The 18,868-nt window shown below is 45.7% G+C and overlaps 1 protein-coding gene across 4 annotated transcripts in view; it reads right to left on the bottom strand.

Moving 5' to 3' along the window:
- LOC119186190 (uncharacterized) overlaps positions 1 to 14,612 on the bottom strand; it is a 38,622-nt gene extending 24,010 nt beyond the window's left edge. The window contains exons 1-3 of one of the 4 annotated variants that reach the window (XM_075872421.1): positions 14,492 to 14,612; positions 12,013 to 12,087; positions 10,552 to 10,602 (exon numbers count right to left, since the gene is read on the bottom strand). In XM_075872421.1, the coding sequence (XP_075728536.1) occupies positions 10,552 to 10,602; positions 12,013 to 12,087; positions 14,492 to 14,566 (201 nt within the window). In that variant the 5' untranslated portion in view covers positions 14,567 to 14,612. Of the gene's footprint in view, positions 1 to 10,551; positions 10,603 to 11,563; positions 11,626 to 12,012; positions 12,088 to 14,491 lie in introns of those variants that run through there. The other 3 variants (XM_075872422.1, XM_075872424.1, XM_075872423.1) reach the window with 3 other exon arrangements.
- Positions 14,613 to 18,868: the final 4,256 nt, after the last annotated feature.

The raw sequence follows: 18,868 nt of genomic DNA, 5'->3' as shown, positions 1-18,868 counted from the left end.
ACAATTCAGAAATATGTGCTGGAAGTCGGTTCTGGTGCTAGGACATAAGTGTCAATGAGGCGAGGTTTCGCCATGTGTAAAAAGAGAGAGAAGGAAAGGAGTCGTCACTGTGGCCATTTGAAGTCTGCGTCACAAAGCCTGGTCACTTCTGGGAAGAGATTTATGTGGTGGGGGATACGTTAGGCGGGAATTTCGGTAAAATGGCGTGATATCTTGATAGCTGAGGAGTCGATTCCTGGCACCTCGAAGCGAAGGCAGGTGGCTGTGAGCCCGGTTGGCGAGTGCTCGGGTTGGGTGTGAGCGGCCGTGTTGCCTGGGTGTCCACAGTGCGCAGGGACCCAGAGGAGGGTGATGAGGCGATCAGGCGGAGCAGATTATTCAAGAATTTTAGCAGCTTAAGAATGAATTCGGAAAGTGACGCAATTATAAATGGCAGTTTTTGAATCGGAAAATAATATACTAAGCGGAGGAGTGAACAAGGGCTAAATCTGTTGCCACCTCCTCTGCTTCCAGGGATTCTGTTGAATTTGGAAGGGACGCCCTAGCGACCAGTTTTGTAAATCGGTCTACAACGGCTGTCGCGAAAGCTTGATAATCAGCAAATTCTGCAGCGTGTACATAGACTGCGGGAGAATTAGGAAGGAAGCGCTTCTGAAGAGACTTGGCTCGAGCTTCCCGTCACGCCCGATGATGTTCTGGGTGAGTATTCTTGGGGAGTGGCGGGATTAATAGATTGCTGCTAACAGTGACGAGAACTGCGTGCGTGGCCGTGGTGTGACCAGAAACGTTGATTCTATGTCGGCACAGGAGCACCTGTCCTGTTTCTCTGAGGGATAGTCTTTGATATTGGCTGAAGAGATGCGCATCTACAAGCTCTCCCAGAGTGTTGTGCACCACAAGTTGAAGTAAATTATTCGTGGCTGTTGATTTAGGGAGATGGAGTGCAGTTTTATAGGCAGAGCGAATGAGCCTGTTAAGTTGCTCGGCCTCCGTGGGTGAGAGATAGAGGTATGGGATGGAAAAGGTAATTCTGCATAAGCCAACGGCCTGAATTAGGCGGCGTGTGTGTGCTTCCCTCATGCCACGATGACTATATGATTTGCGCCTAATGAGGGAAGCTGTAATATGAACTGAAATGCAGAATAACTTTATGGTGTCAGCGTTCGAACCAATGTGGGAAATATTAAGGCATAAAATTTTGATTTTGTTGACCCTGCGATTAGGGGTGTTATCAAGCATGACTTGAATGTGACGTGTATATATTGCTATTTAAAGTAAATTATTAGGAGTTCTGATTTAGCCACCGAGCAGGTGAGACTAATACTGTTGGCGTGTTTGACAACAATGTCAGCGGCCAACTGAAGCTTCGATTTGATTTCTCCATGGTTATCGTCATTGACCCAGATGGTGATGACATCCGCGTATAAGGAGTGATTGATGAAAGAAAGTCGCAAGTTCCCACGCCAGCGGTATTAAAGTAACGTTGAAGAGAAACGGGGACAATGCCGATACCTGGGGCGTTTCCTTGCTACCTAGCGTGAAGGAATCGGTTTTGAAAGTTCTTAATTGTAGGTGGACGGACCTGTTGCTGAGAAAGGCAGTGACATACCTGAGCGGGCGAGAGCCTACGTTTAGTTCGCTAAGATATAGTAGAATCGAGGAATGAGAAACATTATCGAAAGCCCTAGTCAGGTCCAATGCAAGGATGGCTCTGGTGATATGTGGAAAAGTAGGATTTAGCACGTGCTCCTTAAGCTGCAGCATGACATCCTGAGCGGAGATTGCCGCTTCGAAGCCGTACATGATGTAGGGAAAGAGTTTTTAGATGCAGAGCATCTTGTACTCGCGCCTTGTAGTGCGCCGTCCGCGCCGTCCGCACCGCTTCTCGAACATTCGACAGCTGACGCGCGCGCATGCGCCGTCGCGCCGTCGCCCACTCTTCCACCATCTGTGCATCCCTTCCTCCTCTACACACCGCGCGCGCTTCACTCCTCCACCATCTGTGCACCCTTCCTCCTCTACACACCGCGTTCGACATCTACAATTCTCCTGATTCTCCAGTGGACGCGCATGTGGCGTCGTGCTTCGAGAACTTTCAACAGCTGACAGTGCATGCGCCGTCGTGCTGTATATATACTCAAGGTCGGCGCTCGCTCGCTCAGTTGCCGCTCGTCGGTTGGTTTGTACGGCGCGTCGACGTCCAAGGTCGCGGTGAAATGAATTCCAACGAATCCACAAACACAATGATCGACGTTCCTTCGACCAGCGCCGCCCTTTCGCATACGTGTGTACGTGTTCACTCATTTAACACCCCCTCCTACAACCACGTTAACCAATTTAGCCATCGACCCAAGTAAGTCGCAATTTAACACCCCATTTCACAACCACGTTAACCAATTTAGCCATCGACCCAAGTAAGTCGCACTTTAACACCCCGTTAACCAATTATATGGTCCGCATCCTCCTCAGTGTTCCCCCGAGGGAAGCTGCGGGCAATTTTTTTGTTTTATGTGCCATTAACACGATTGACAATTACATGCTATATAAGTTTTCCCGTACTTGAGGTAAGAGAGATTAGTCTAAAATAATTAAGGTCTAACGACTTATTATGGTTGGGTATGAAAGTCACCTTAGCTGATTTAAAATCCTGGGGCAGGGTGCCCTTCTCCCATTGTTGATTTTTATAATCGGTAAAAGCAGCCACTTACTTAGAGTCTAACTTTCGTAGTGTCTTGCTAGTAATTCCATCGAGTCCTGAAGCGGATGAGGTGCGAAGTTTGCTTAGTGCAGGCCAAACTTCCGCCTCTGCAATCGGTGCATCGAAGTCTAGATTGGGAGCTCCATTGTAGGTAGGTAATGATTCTCGCCTTGGGCTAGGGATATAGGAAGTTTTAGGAGCAGTTTTAACGTCTTGCCGTTGTTTTTCTACTTCAACCAAGACTTTCGTAATTTGCTTATTACTTTCAGATCGCGAGGAGCATGGGTCTAACATATGGTGAAGCAGGGACCAAGAGTTCTTCATATGTTGAGTGCCGTCGAGTCGGTTACATATCTGGTTCCATTGCTGCGATGAAAGTTCGGACGCGTGTCCAGTTACAAACTAGAGTGTTTGTGCCATTTTGCGTTTTAGTTTGCGATTATATTTTTGCTTGAGCCATCGTTTCTCCAAGCTCTGATAGGCCTCCCATAGGTGGAGTAGCCTATTCTTGAGAAAACAGATAGTAGCGCATCCACCACATTTACTGAATTGACTTCACTCAGTGGAATAGCCTCGCGAAACTTTGTGGCTGGACAAATCATGGTTAAAATGTACTTATAGCCTGATTTGGTCACGGGGAGCGGCCCTACTACATCTACAACAAGGTGCCTGAAAGGCTTTGTGATTAGCAGCACCAACTTCATGGGTGCTTTCCGGATTTCACGTGGTTTTCCTACTCTTTGGCATGCATCGCATGTTTGTACATACTTCTCGACATTTTTAAAGCAACGAGGTTAATAGAACTTCCTTAACAACCTCGCCTCAGTTTTCTTCACTCCCAAGTGGCAAGCCCATCCCTCGCCATGTGACAAGCAAATAATATGTTTCCGACACTTTTCAGGGACAACCAGCTGGTCGTAATGGACCCCTTTCTTATCTTTGTATTGACGATACAAAGACCCGAACGGCTTTGGAAACCTATTCGCCTACGAGATACTCCTTCCTGGTCAAGTTTCTTTAGATTTTGCATCGAAGGGTTTAGATCTTGTTCGTGCACTGAAGTTTCCTTGTCGACATTTAGGAGGTCAAGTAAACTTTCAGAATGTGGTAGCATAATATGGGGCAACGCCTGTTCCATTGTGTAGCATGCGGGCACTTGCGTTGATGATTGAATAGCAGCCTCTGTAGCACTGCTATCGCCCAATGTCACAGGTGCTCCAGACACGCTTCCTTCCTCACGCGTACTAGTTGATCCTTGCTCACAGTGATCAGCTGGTACTGGCTGTTCGACTTCATTAGTCCTCACAGCGGCAAGCTCGCGCGCCTTAGAACGGGTAATAGCCTGTGCTACGAATTCCCCGAAGCTGAGACCTCTCTGCTTCAAAAGAATATCAGACTTGTTCGAAAAAAGGTACAGGTACTGCTTCGGTAGGTTCGGAGATACTGCTGCCTCAGTCTCCAGTATCCCAAATGGACCCTCAATTGTTACCTTTGTGATAGGCAAGCAAACGCTGTTCTTTTCTACTACCTGCTTTATCCACGCGCACTCAACCGTGAAGTGTTTAGCTTCAACGTATCCAGGATGGACAATGTCCATTGTAGCTGCGGAGTCACGAAGAACCTTACATTCTTTTCCGTTTACGACTAAGTCTCGAAGGTACGGTCTCAAAATCTGCATATTTTCATCGCCATTGCCCGTAGAAGAAAATACTACTTTCGATTTCCGACATCCAGCCGCTATGTGTCCTGTCTCTTGGCACCGGAAACACAAAAGTGGCTTTTTCACCTCAAAACTCTTTTCCTTCCCCAAGTTTTCCTTTGCTTCGGTCTCGGGCGCATTCATTGCAGAGCTGGCTCCTTTACGCACAGAGCAATCTTTGAGCGGTCGTTTGCTGAATGAACGAACGCGTGCTTTTTCTGACTGGCGATGGACGGTGTACTCATCAGCTAGCTCAGCCGCGCGTTCTATGTTCCTCGCCCCAGGTCTATCTTGAATCCACAGGTGCATTTCCTCATCCAAGCACCCGTACAATTGCTCAAGGCAGATCAAGTCCACCAGCTTATTCCGATCCTCGTAGACACCTTCTCCCTTCAGCCACTCCATCAAATCGGCCTTCATGTTGAATGCGAACTCTTGAAATGTCTCGCCCGTTCTCTTTTGTGCGTCCCTAAACCGGCGGCGAAACGCTTGTGCTGAAAGCCGGAATTTCTTTAGGAGGGCAGCCTTCACTTTGTTATAGTCAACTGCGTCTGTTGCTGGCAAACGCGCAAGCGTGTCCGCTGCTTCGCAGGGCAATACCATTAGTAGCTTTTTAGGCCACGTGGCACAATCAAACCCCATCCTCACAGAAGTGCTTTCGAAGTTTACAAGAAACAACGCTATGTCCTCGCTCATTTTGTAAGGCTGCAAGAGGTCCCTCATGCTCCCTCGTGCGCCTGCCTGAATATCTGCATTTTCTGTTTCCAGATCACTATTGCCTTTTGCCTCTGCAATCTTAAGCTGAAGCCGCAAGCGCTGAAGCTCCCTTTTAAGATGCGGAGCATCTTATACTCGCGCCTTGTAGTGCGCCGTCCGCGCCGTCCGCACCGCTTCTCGAACATTCGACAGCTGACGCGCGTGCATGCGCCGTCGTGCCGTCGCCCACTCTTCCACCATCTGTGCATCCCTTCCTCCTCTACACACCGCGCGCGCTTCACTCCTCCACCATCTGTGCACCCTTCCTCCTCTACACACCGCGTTCGACATCTACAATTCTCCTCATTCTCCAGTGGACGCGCATGTGGCGTCGCGCTTCGAGAACATTCAACAGCTGACAGTGCATGCGCCGTCGTGCTGTATATATACTCAAGGTCGGCGCTCGCTCGCTCAGTTGCCGCTCGTCGGTTGGTTTGTACGGCGCGTCGACGTCCAAGGTCGCGGTGAAATGAATTCCAACGAATCCACAAACACAATGATCGACGTCCCTTCGACCAGCGCCGCCCTTTCGCATACGTGTGTACGTGTTCACTCATTTAACACCCCCTCCTACAACCACGTTAACCAATTTAACCATCGACCCAAGTAAGTCGCAATTTAACACCCCATTTCACAACCACGTTAACCAATTTAGCCATCGACCCAAGTAAGTCGCACTTTAACACCCCGTTAACCAATCATATGGTCCGCATCCTCCTCAGTGTTCCCCCGAGGGAAGCTGCGGGCAATTTTTTTGTTTTATGTGCCATTAACACGATTGACAATTACATGCTATATAAGTTTTCCCGTACTTGAGGTAAGAGAGATTAGTCTAAAATAATTAAGGTCTAACGACTTATTATGGTTGGGTATGAAAGTCACCTTAGCTGATTTAAAATCCTGGGGCAGGGTGCCCTTCTCCCATTGTTGATTTTTATAATCGGTAAAAGCAGCCACTTACTTAGAGTCTAACTTTCGTAGTGTCTTGCTAGTAATTCCATCGAGTCCTGAAGCGGATGAGGTGCGAAGTTTGCTTAGTGCAGGCCAAACTTCCGCCTCTGCAATCGGTGCATCGAAGTCTAGATTGGGAGCTCCATTGTAGGTAGGTAATGATTCTCGCTTTGGGCTAGGGATATAGGAAGCTTTAGGAGCAGTTTTAACGTCTTGCCGTTGTTTTTCTACTTCAACCAAGACTTTCGTAATTTGCTTATTACTTTCAGATCGCGAGGAGCATGGGTCTAACATATGGTGAAGCAGGGACCAAGAGTTCTTCATATGTTGAGTGCCGTCGAGTCAGTTACATATCTGGTTCCATTGCTGCGATGAAAGTTCGGACGCGTGTCCAGTTACAAACTAGAGTGTTTGTGCCATTTTGCGTTTTAGTTTGCGTTTATATTTTTGCTTGAGCCATCGTTTCTCCAAGCTCTGATTGGCCTCCCATAGGTGGAGTAGCCTGCTGTCTACTGGATTGCGAATATGTGCTGCTGGGGCTACTTTTTCGCTAAGAGCTACATCCCGTTTAAGCTGAGACGCCCAGTCTTTGTTGTCTTGAATTTCTTTTTTCGGGTTTCAGTCTCGGATTTCGCGAAATTCGTTCCAGTCAACAATAGGTTTTTAATGAAACTGTGGACGAAAATTGGCATGAGACAGTGTCATTGTTAGGATGTAATGGTCACTGCCGAGGTTGACTCCACTGTGTGTCCAGTTAGCTTATCGCACGTTTTAAGTGAAAGTAAGGTCTGGGTTGGTATCTCTGCTCACACTGTTGCCAAGTCGTGTTGGTAGCATGCAGTCAGTGACTACAGTGTACCTGTTTCGCTGATTGTATTGAAAAAGGCTGGCGCCCTTTCGAGTGTTTCTCCCGTACCCCCAATCTACGTGCGGGGCAATAAAGTCACCTGTTACATATATAAGAACAGAATTTGCTATTTGGATGGCTCTATCAATTACTTCAAAAACAGCAGTGAGGCCATTTCTAGGATGAGAATAAATATTCAAAATAAAATATATGCCTTCTTCTGTATGATGTGGGAGAAGTTCAAGAAGAAGGCAGTCACTGTAAAGATCGAATAGATCGTGCGCTATAAACGAGATATTCCTGTGTATATATGTGTAGCCCATGGGGAGCTACGGTGCGAATGTACTGCCTGATAACCAAGGAGTTTGCAAGCTTTTTAAATGCTCCTGTACAGAGATGGCATCAGAGCCCGCGTAGACCGCTCTATATTATGTGAGAGATTGTCTCTCTTGTTTCCTAATCCACAGCAATTCAATTGACATATGCAGAGTGAAGAGGGTGAGGATGAGGCAAAGGTGCAGGAGGGGGTTATGGCGGCGAAGGTGCTGGAATGGGGTGAGATTGTGGGAGAGACTCGAGCCGAGCAACTAATAACCTCTAGAATACTCTCTATCTTAGTGAAGTGCTCAGCGATTTCCGTAAAGCCTAAATCAACCTTTTCTTTCAGTTCCCGGTGTTCTTTAAGAATTTTTAGACTGATGCATTTAAAATCATCTTCGATGACTCGGGCTGCTCTGTCTTTTTCTTTTCTGCTGGCTGTGGGGAGGAATTTATAATATCGGTCCCTGACTCAGCTGCCATATCAGGCTTTATGATAGCGGCAGAAATGGATAGGGGTGGAGAAGACACAGGTGGGGCAGCTGTAAGCTGTAAGCACCAGAGCCAATTGTTGCTTTAGCTCTTGATTCTCTAGCATTAGACGTTACATAGTCTCCTGAGTTTTAGAATTTTCCTTGGCGTCAGAGAGCATAAGACAGAAGCAGGAGGCTTGCTTTGCCCAGCTCACCTTATTGGGCTTGGTGCCAAAGTCATGGCTTTGTGATGCACTTCGTCCAGTACTCTTGCTTCTGCTGCTGCGGTTTCATCCAGGACTCTTGCTTCCGCTACAATGAATTCTATCGTCAATGATTTGAAAAAACTCTGTCTCGAGCTGGAACTCGGGCTGCTCCTGCTGGTGCTCTTGTTGCGGCCTCTGTCGTGACCGAGAGAGACGTCTGGAGCCACGCTGAAATCGTTGCTTGCATGCCGTGTTGCCCATCTTGTGAGCGTCCCCATAGACGACGCAGGAGTGCAGGGATAGTCCTCCGGGTGTTTATGTCCGCAGCTTGAGCAAGTGAGGCGATTTGGCAACGGACATACATCTCGTCGGTGGCCAACTTTTCTGAAGTTTAGGCACGCTTCCATCTTCGATCGAAAGTTGTAAACGGCGTAGAGGATGCCGAACATTTTACAGACGGAGGAGCTCCTCAGCCATGAAGTGAATGAGCACTGAGCGTGACGTACGCCCCATGTCCCTTGCTTGGGCTATTGGTAGAAGGGAATTTGCCCAACATAATTCTTGAAGCAAGTGCTGAGGTGATTCACCATTGCAAGCGCGGTTGATGATGCCCCGTCCGGCGGAGCTATGTACGCATGAAATCCCAGTTTCTTAGCACGTAGCGTGAGTTCTCGTATTTTTGCACAGTAGGCAACTCGGTCGGCGCAAGATTTAGACACGGTGAAAATATTCTTGGCCAGATTTGTGCACACAAGGTCTTCTTCGGCCACCACACAGTGGTGTCCTCTGTTGGCGACTACAGCTGCTCGTAACTCTCCATCGTTGTGCTGGGCCAGATGTACGTCAGCACTCGGACGAAAGACGATGTTGAAGTCATCGACTGGAAACCGTGGCAGTCGTTTTAAGCGAGGACGTGCCACAGCTGTGTCGTCGAGCTTTCAGGAAATGATGGGTGCTAATTCCGTTTTGCGTGCTGGCGTTACGTCGGCTGCCGCCGCTTTACTTGACTGCGTCCCTTCAGTTTCTTTTGACTAATGCCGAGGTGAGCGTTGTCGGGCATTCGGGACTACACTTCATTCTTCTGGGTTGAATTCTGTGGCAGGTAGATCCATGCCATTCACTTTGTATGCCATTGCGTTGCCGAATGAACTTGCGCACGCGTGTGGAAGCACGAGCCCGACGCCGGTGCCGGTGGCGTTCTAGCTAACGAGGTGGCGTTCCCCCACTCAGCAAGAGTTGAAGTTTGCAAAGCTCCTCAAGAACGAAAAGCTTTGAAGCACTCACCAGCAGCGTTGGCAACTTGCAAAAGTGAAAGAGAGACCACTGTTGGAACCAAAAAAGCAGTCTTGGTTTAAGAAAAACTTCGTAGAATACTGAGCCCATGCGAGGCACAGCAGCCTTGCGAAGCACAACAGCGGAAGTCCATCTTGCTAAAACCAAGAAGGTTACGCCTAGCGGGTTTAACGCTGCTACCTTTTCTGGCCAGATAGTGCTCAAAGTGCGTCCTTCTCACACTAGGTTTTTTTAGGTAAACATCGAATTGAAGGCAAACGGTATTGAAGATTAGGTCACCAATACTTGTCTTTTTAGTTTTACAACTATCTTTTATTTATGAATAATGTGCGCGGGATTCCTCCTCAATTGAAAAGGGTGTGCACGTGCCGTTCCTCAACTACTACTACTACTAGTACTGCTACTACTACTACTACTACTACTACCAATACTGCACATACTTCCCGGATGCACGACCCATGGCGTAGGGAGCTTCGCCCACAAAATTACAGATGCCATAGAGGCACCATATAAATACGGCGAAGTGCTGTAGTCTACAACTAGTGCATACAACACACCCTACGACTAACCATCACTTAGAACGTACAATACCGCTACACGAAAAATGACAGATGCCTTGCAACACCCTCCGAATACGACGGAATGTTGTAACGTGCAACCTTACAATTACTCATCAGTCAGGTAACAAAAAAATTGTCACAAAATCTTTTTACCCCCCCCCCTCTAAAAAAAGCTATGAGTGCATTGGTAGCCAAAACTGCAAAGGCTTGTCTTTTATAAGTGGTGCGGAAAAGAAAGCAGCACTGGGATGATATCAGTTCGAACGTGACTGCAAAACGGTCACTGCAAAGTCTGATTTCTGGAGACGGCTTCTAGTTGTCCTTCTCTGAGTTACTGATCCACTTCTTGTATATTTAGGGCCTCGAGGTTGGGAAACAGCTTATAAGAAAAACCAAACCGCTTCAACACACCTCGTAAAAATGCGAACAACTACCACAATTTTCACTCAGAATGGGCTAAAAGAAAATCTAATTTTATAGTACTGGGCGAGGAATGTCTTTGCGATGACATTTTCGGTAAATGCATGCAGTTTACAGCGCTAGCTGGCATTTAATTAAAAAGAAGTGAAACGATCTAGCGCTGGCAGCTGGTGACTGTCCATGGCGGTGACTTCTGGCAAAGAAATCGTGGCTTCCGGTGGCTTCAACCACGCGCGCTGGATGTGTCATCCAGTAGAGATGAGTGGTAGGCTTTCGCGGTAATACAATTCGGAATTTACAAAGGGTCCTTAAAGGTTTAAAGTATCTTACCAGATAAGGAAGCGATTTCTGCGGTACATATTTTGAGGCTGGACGACTGACCTAGAAAAAAAAAGAGAAATTAGTCAGCTCCACTGGAATTCACAAAAAGCGTTAAACAAGAATCTATTCATTCAATTCACACACGCTTTTCAGGTATATTTGATATTGCTGGCCTGTGTAGCCGGTTATGGCGGTGTTTTGAATATCTCTCCTGACTGACAACTTCAGCGCACTAAATAAATACTAAATAAAACATCATGCACATCTTTCCAAGACTGGTGTTTGAATATAGTTTGCCCATTTAGACGGTGCTTGCCTCAAACTCTTAATCACAGATCCTTGTTCATCCAGTGCGTCCTGAAATGAATAATAGTTTACGAGCGAAGGTCCTTTGAGCGTAGTCTTGTCCTAGTCTTTCACGCTACACAAAGCGGAAACTAAAGCTTTGTGCCAGCTGTGTATATCAATGAAGTATATGACAACACAAAACATGACCATCTGCGCTTTCCATCTGTACGTCCCATAGTGCGTCTGTATACCCGTCCGTAAATCTGTCCATGCAACCGTTTTTCTGCCCGTCTGTGCGTCCGTACTTCCGTGTGTCCGTTCATGAATATGTGCCACCATCCGTGCATCTGCACCACTGTCCGTTCGTCCGTCCTTGCACATATGCGTCCTTTATACCAGTCTGGGTCTTCAACGTAGGCATTGCGGAGCTTCGGACGAAGCTTCGCCCGCTCTTCACCAATCAGTTCGTCGAGATGCGTGTTTTTTTTGCGTGGTATCGAAGCCGTCAAAACACATCCGTAACTGCCGGGAACATGCAGTACATGCTCAATGAAAACTGGAAAAGTGGTCTTTTTAGACATTATTAAAGACTGTGAGAGAGACTATTAAAAGTATATTTGCATGGTATCCACTACAGAAGAAATACGTGTGAAGTGCATAATCACGCACATTGTCATTAGCAATCACACACAGAAATGCGGTACTCGCTGCACATCCATAAGGCGCTACGTACCCTTTGTTGATGCTTCATCGTGCTCTGGATGGCGGAGCCTTGCTGGGCAGACTTTGTAGACAAGTCGCCTTCACAGATGATGGTACCTAATATGAGCAAAAGACCACAAATCCTCCCCGCTCATTGCGCCAATCACCTAGACTCCACCAAATCACAACCCTACTGACGTCCCTCTGCCGCTCGGTAGGACAGGCTGCTGACTTCAAGTTCTACAAGCGGCTTTGAACAAGGCTTCTGGGTTTCACGGACGAATCGGTAGCGTACAATGAATTTGCCGCTGCAGCCTGTCAATCACGGCTAGTGGAGTGAGCTGACTATGCCGTCCTTCCATCAATGCGAGCTTCTCCGCGGTAAAGCTGTTCATCTAGCTGCTCACGCCGTTGATGAGGAATCTGCTGAGCGACTGGGCTTTTTGGCTCAATGCCAGCGCTCCGACAATCTGGTCTCACCTGTTCTTTTTGGTTTCCTTGGTCTTCTGTTAAGCAGCACCTTGCGCAAGTATTTGCGGTAGATTCACTGGCCTCCTACAAACAAAAGAGAACTACAGGTAAAATGTCTTTTGCAAAGGTTAAGTTGATATATCAACGCGCTTCCGTCTAATCTCACTTGAAAGTGATGACATGCAGTTCTTACCTTTGTTGATCACCTTGCCAAGACACGTAGAACTGAAGCATGTCTGCTGCCTTACGGCTAGCTGACTCCTGATCCCCTTTGTCAAAAAAACTTGAGAGTAATCGGCCGCATTCAGTGCTCCAACACAAAGATCGAAGCCATCTTCTTTTTTGAGCAGGCTTTCCGCTTCTTCCTGGGAACTCAAACAATGTTGTTCAACAAGTCTCCCTCTCATATACACTTTGTAGCTGGCATCATGAGGCTTGCTGCAGAAAAACAGGACAACTTTTTCCGACACCAAAGTCGCTTCTTCGCATAACGACGATGTGCAATAAAGTACTCCATCCAGGTTAGCAAAACAATGCTTAGTCCAGCACTCAGAAGGTGTTTGCAGGTAAAATAAAAAGTTCAAATCGTTCCGTGCCTCATCTGAGCTGGCTGCACTTGGCGCTTCTTCGCTAGCGATAAATTTATCAGCTTGTAGCAGCGACTGGTCGTCCGGGTCAATTTCAGTGGACGGCGCGTGTGCCGCAGTCCGATGTTTGGTACTGCTGGTCGGTCGGTCACCTTGTTGCTTTCTTTTAGTCCTGGGTTAGGGAGTCCTTTTGCTGAAGTACGCGGGGAGATTCGGAAGGATCGTCGGTACAGAGTCTTCTGACAGCGTTGGTCTTCCACGAGGTATGCGTACCTCTTTGCCGTCTATATTATGAACGTAGTCCCTGATTACAAAATGTGGCTCGAAATGCAATTCGCACACTGTGCACGGTTCATAAAGCTCCTTATCCTCGCGGTACAGGTTCCTTTCCCACTGTCTTTTGTTTTCTTCGTCTTGAGGAACGTTGAAAAGGGACGCCTTCGGCGCGCCTTTCACACGGCTGTAACCATTCGGGCATCCCGATGCGAAACAGTGATTGTGCCGCTCGGTAGGCATACTTGCTTAGCATGCCTTAGCATGGGCACGTCAGCAGAAAACGAAGTCCATGGTTGTCCTTGACGCAAACCACTGAATTTCTCAACTATACGAAAAATCAATCGGCTTGCAGCCTCGGTGAGCACATGTGCAGCAAGAGAGCGGCAGCGGCAGACGGATAGGAGCGCGAAAAAGTTCAAGGAAACTGCTGCAGCACCTAGCAGCTCCCAGTACCGGCGACACGAGCTGCATTGGAGCGCCACCTGCGTAGCTTAGGGCAGAGAGCACACTACCCCCTTCTAGTACCCCACATAGTGCATAACAGATCCTACTCGGCGCTGGGTTGTGTAGGAAGGAAGCAACAAAAGGGAGCAGGGTGAGAGGCTAACCAGAAAGACATCCTATTGGCTGCGTTGTGTAGTAAGAAGAAAGTCCCCGCTGTATTCGCGCATCTCTCCAATATCGGACGCCACAGAGTGCTCGAACAAGAGGAGTTTCTCCTTATTTTCTATCGGGTGCTTATTTGTCCCCGCTCAGACAGACAGTGTTCAGTGCGCATCAAGCGAAGGACGTGGGCTTTTATTTCCTACATCACCCGCAGAAAATTTCTAATGAATCAATGTGGGTACAGTTCATGCCTACCACTAAAAATGAAGACATATAGGTTCGTATTTGTCTTCAAAATGTGTTCTGACCTCTCTGTAGCGTGCTAAGCAGCTTCGAGAGTAGTTCATTATTATAGAGTAGAACCGATGACATTTGGCAAGCATTGTCAAGCTATGCTCATTTGTAACAATCGCGAACTATTGATATGAAGCAGCGTTATATAAAATACGCGCCAAGAAAACGTTTCAACCAGCGTAGTGGAATTTATTTACAGACCCCTTCAGGGAGTTTTTCGGAAACGGAACACTCAATTTCCAGTGAATTACCAAATTCTAGCGCACGCTGCCAAAGGTTAAGTCGAAACATTATTGATTCAAAGTCTTGTTAGGTATTATGTAAATAGGGCAAAGATCCTTTTGATAATCGCATGTCGCAGCTTCCACTGATCATGCAAGTGCAACGCAAGAGAAACCAAGCTGCGGTTTCTAATTATAAGGGTTCATAGAGGAAAACTGTATTTCAATTTATAAGAAAGCAGCATCTCTATAAGTGGAACAGAATCCATGAAGTTGGATAGGCAGCTGTAAAGACCAGTTATAATATTGAGATGCTTCTGCGTATCAAAATATGTGAATACTTCTTGCTAAGTAATTAATAGGTTCAGGATCCGTTAATGATTAGTTAACTTGTAGTGTGAATAAGATGCAACTCAAGGTAGGCTTATAGCTGTTATTTCAACAGTACTTTTATGGTAACTAACATCTACAATATGTGTCGAGAGTATTACGCAAGTAACGCACCTTCTTATGAGCTGACAAATGCTGAGGTGTTACCATAGCAACTACAAGGAATATCCAAATGTTGTAGGGCTCCATAAGTGTTTCACAATAAATTAGGCTCAGTGGAGTACTAGAGTTTGAACTTCCTGGGAGTACAAAAAAGGTGAAAGCCAGTCTTTATATATCCACTGCACGGTAACCTTTTAGAGACGCAGCAAAAGTTCAATGAATAAATATAATAAAGCAAAAGAAGGATCATAAGTATCGGTAGTTGGAGTGTTATTGAAAATAAAATTTCAGCCGATCTGACCAGTGAAATATCTGGTCAGTTTAATCCTTTTTTTGTTGTTGATAAAGATTACTAACCAGGAGCACTTTCTTTGAAATGAGCTTGTGGTTTGGATAAAGCCGTAAAACACAAAAAAGTTGCAGACCTTGAAAATCTCAGTGCTTGTTATAAGTAAAAATTCTAGCTAGAATATCGATACAATTAAGCACGAAAATTCGCGCTTATGAAGTTCTTGTTTGCTTCATAGAAAGCTCGTTCGGACTTGTTTATGAGACATGGAGTGCCACATACATTTATTCCTACGGGCGGCCCCCTACCAAGCAATCTGGTGTTTGTCACTTTCACCATCTGTCTAGCATAGCTGCAGTCCATTTTAGCTTGTTCTTCTGGGAGAAAAAATTTTTGCTTAACACTGAATAGTGGCTTGTCGTCCAGCCTATGCTCTAGAAAAAATTGAAGTAACAAAGTCGGTAGATAAAAAACGTCTTTAGAAAAGTGCAACAACAACTCTACTTTTGCGATAACAGCTTCCAGATTATACACTATGAACTATGTGTTTTTCGTCACTGTGACAGAAACACCACTATGGGGTAATCCAGTCCAGTCTTTCCACGAAACGTCGTCACCTTTGTTTTAAGACCAACTTTTTCGAAGGACAAGCTTGGCCCTTTTGATGAGCACGCAAACTTTCACATCAAAGCAGAAAGCTTACCGACTTCTTCCTTATCAATTTATTGAGGCTGTTAATTTTGACGCGCAATCAAAACAAGGAACGGACCAGAAGCATTATGTGCAGTATTTAACGGTAATCTAGTTAATATAGCGTAAATGGGGAGGAATGCAAGGGGAGGGAAAACGTGGCTGATTCTTCCAGCACTGCAATAGATGTGACATGAAAGTCAAACGTGTCTGGGCAGAAGTAGTTGATAGTTTATTGCACACTCATACATGATTGATTTATATGTGGCGTTTGACGTCCTGAAACCACCTCATAGTTTTGAACTTAGAGAGACGCCGTAGAGGGAGGGCTTCAGAAATTACGACCACCTGGACTTCCTTAACATGCACACAAATCTGAGCACACGCGCCTACACCATTTTCGCCTCCAACGAAAATACACCCGCCGCAGCCGGGATTCCGTCGCGCGTTCTGCAAATCAGTAGCCGAGTATCCTAGCCACTAGACCACCACGGTAGAATGCATTCATACATGGGAGCTTGTACAAAGCGCATAAATATTTGAAAGCCACAGCTACAATTGATGTGAGTGCAACCAAGTTTACGCTTATGGGCACTTCTCCATCACAGCGAAAACGAGCATGATCATGATTTAGCCGTAGGAGTAACTGAAGTTTTTTATATGAACGCAGCTTACGGTGAATCTTCCTCGAAGATGACATTAACCAACACGTAAAAAATCCTAGCACTCAATTCGCACATCCTCAAAGCGTGGTTCAATCAGGAGAGAGATGGCAAGGTGTGCGCGCTGCAGTGATAAAGTAAGCTACGTCTTTGCTCATACATACGCCACAGCACGGCGCTTCAAGAACGCGGGGACAGAGGTTTCTAGCTTCAGGCATGAGCACGCTTACTTTATCCCGTTTCTTGCTGACCCAAGATGTGATATTCGCTTTTCGATGACGTCTTTTTGTGGCGCTTATTCCAGCAGTTCTAACGCGATAGCTTTAAAGAGCTCGTTTTGCAGAGATTCTCGCATCAGCGTTGGTGTCGGGGTCGGCGCCGTTAGTTTTGAGCGAAAATATGTCACCTTTGCGTGACCAAAGAATAAAAAAAGATGCGAGTGAAATGAATGAGAAATTCTGCATCTTAGTGGGCATCAAAGCCGGGTAGTTTGCATGGTAAGCGGGTGTTCTGTCACACAGTCACGCCTCTGTTTGTTAATACATTAAAAAAATTTATCTGGTTGAAAAGTAGTGAAAGTAATTTTTTGCATTAACACACCCGTGCTTTTTGCATGTGTCACAATACAACACGATATATTGCTTCAATAATGTGTGGTAGAAGCGTACCATTTCATTAGGAGTCAGGACAAGGAATTATCATAATTACTTCAATGTTTAGAGCCAGTCACCCACTACAAAGGGTACACAGGTTACTGCACTCTTAAAGTGAGGTAATGGGTGCGAAGAAACTTCGAAAAGATTTCATACACATTTCGTACACTAACTACACTAAGATTTGAAGTGCGTGCTAAGAACTAAATATCGCTATCGAGTTCAACTTTTAAAGATGGAGCTTAAGAGTCCCCAATTTTTAAAACAAATGACATGGCGCTCAGCTGAGGTGATGTGCATATGAAAACTGTTGTGCTCTAATATCGAGCTGTGCCATGCTAGAATGACGCGAACGGCAAAACGTGTGAGTGCGTTTGGGGCGCCCCTTGATACCAGAGTGGTAAACGTTGCTTCACTCATATCAAAGCGCTTCGACTACCTCGTCATTATTGGGCTGCTTATCGGCCCTCTTGAGTGTCTTGATTAGTACTTCACTTCATAGTTTTCACGCAGTGGCACCGCCCCCCTCCACCCCCACACAGAGCATCATGCGGTAAAGAATGTGCGCTTGCGGAGCCTCTATCTACTTCTGAGTCAGCGTGGACCGAGGTCGCAGTTCAAATTCTGTTTCTTTTCTGTGGTCTTTTTTTTCTAATTTTGAGCTACTCTGTACCCCATTTGCATTATGGCGGGTTTCCTTGGTTTGCAGCATACGCACACCAGTAAGCTGGGTCGATGGCTCTTATTGGAGGAAGGAATAGCTTCCTATGGTGATGTGAAGGATCTGTCCTACTTCGCTGTCCCGTGGAATCACACCTGTTCATAATGACTGCCGCAATGTACACGTTTTGTATAATTCAGTATTTATGGCAAGGTATCTTTCTATCAAGTTCACTTTTTTCACAATCACATAGTCACTACTACGTGAATCCTTGTCCATACGGTAACCAGCATTACTGTCTGTTGTTGTCAATACTATTTTATGAAGCAAGACAAGGAGGAACCCTTCAGCAATGGATTCTTCTGTTCAATTGTAATTGTAGGCATATGTTGTAGACATGAAAATCCATGGTGACTTGTCTAGGCCTGCAGTACGTATGTGTGTGCATTAGCCTTTGGCCGTTAACCCCAACCAGAAAAGTTCCCGTTATTGTCTCAGTTTCATCTATAAGTCAATGACTCTTTTGTGTAGATTTTAAGCCATGTCAATGACACTATAGTTTGGCATTCTGAATTTTTACGATAAAAAGTAAGAATGGGCACCTCGATAGATCTTCATTGAAAATCAGAAGCAGGTTTTCTCTTCTCGTCAAGTACATCTTCAACACAATTTCAGTTGATCTGCAGCGTATTTTCAACGTACATTTTATTTTCTTATAACTGTAAATCAATACTGATTTTATACATGTTTTCTTTCAATTTAGGGGTGAAGGCAAATTTCCTATACCGATCAACAATTTTAAAATCAATATTTTAACTTAACCTCCACGTACATTCAATGCTGTGTTTCAGCATGAGTCAATCACTTGAGCACGGTTTTGCTTTCAAAAGACATTTTTATAATGGCATTGATCAGTCAAATAAGCATGTTATGACTATTGTTTCGGCACTTCCGCATATTCACGTTATTTTACCCTTCTACGTAGGGTGAGTGAGGGAGTACCAAATTTATTCACGTAGGCTATGAAAATAAAATATAGAGTAGATCTTCGACACAACGGCATAGTCGGTCTTGTTTGTGAACGTTGCCTGTACGCCAACTGTGTTGCGGTGAATTCTTAACCAAGTTGGTTGCATGAGCGATGGTTACTTAGCGTGGAACAATTGAAATAAACACGTGCGCAAAAAGCAAAGCGTCGAAAACATTCTACTGAAAAACCTATGCACATGTGAAGACAGCCTACGAAATTTTTTCCTGTAGTACAACATGCTAATACCACAGCCAAGCATTAGAAGCTTGTGGATTTATGGGAACCAAAAATAGCGTAAATCACCACAACAATTTCGCAAGGCTCCTAAGAGGGTAAAACTAGTTAAGACTTGCAATCGCGTTAAGCCAAATCAAAATAAATGCGACCCACCAAAGACCAATACT

This window comes from Rhipicephalus microplus, chromosome 8 (genome assembly GCF_043290135.1).
Source record: "Rhipicephalus microplus isolate Deutch F79 chromosome 8, USDA_Rmic, whole genome shotgun sequence".
Lineage (NCBI taxonomy): Eukaryota > Metazoa > Arthropoda > Arachnida > Ixodida > Ixodidae > Rhipicephalus > Rhipicephalus microplus.
The sequence above is the reverse complement of the archived record's forward strand: the minus strand, read 5'-3'. Positions and strand labels throughout refer to the sequence as shown.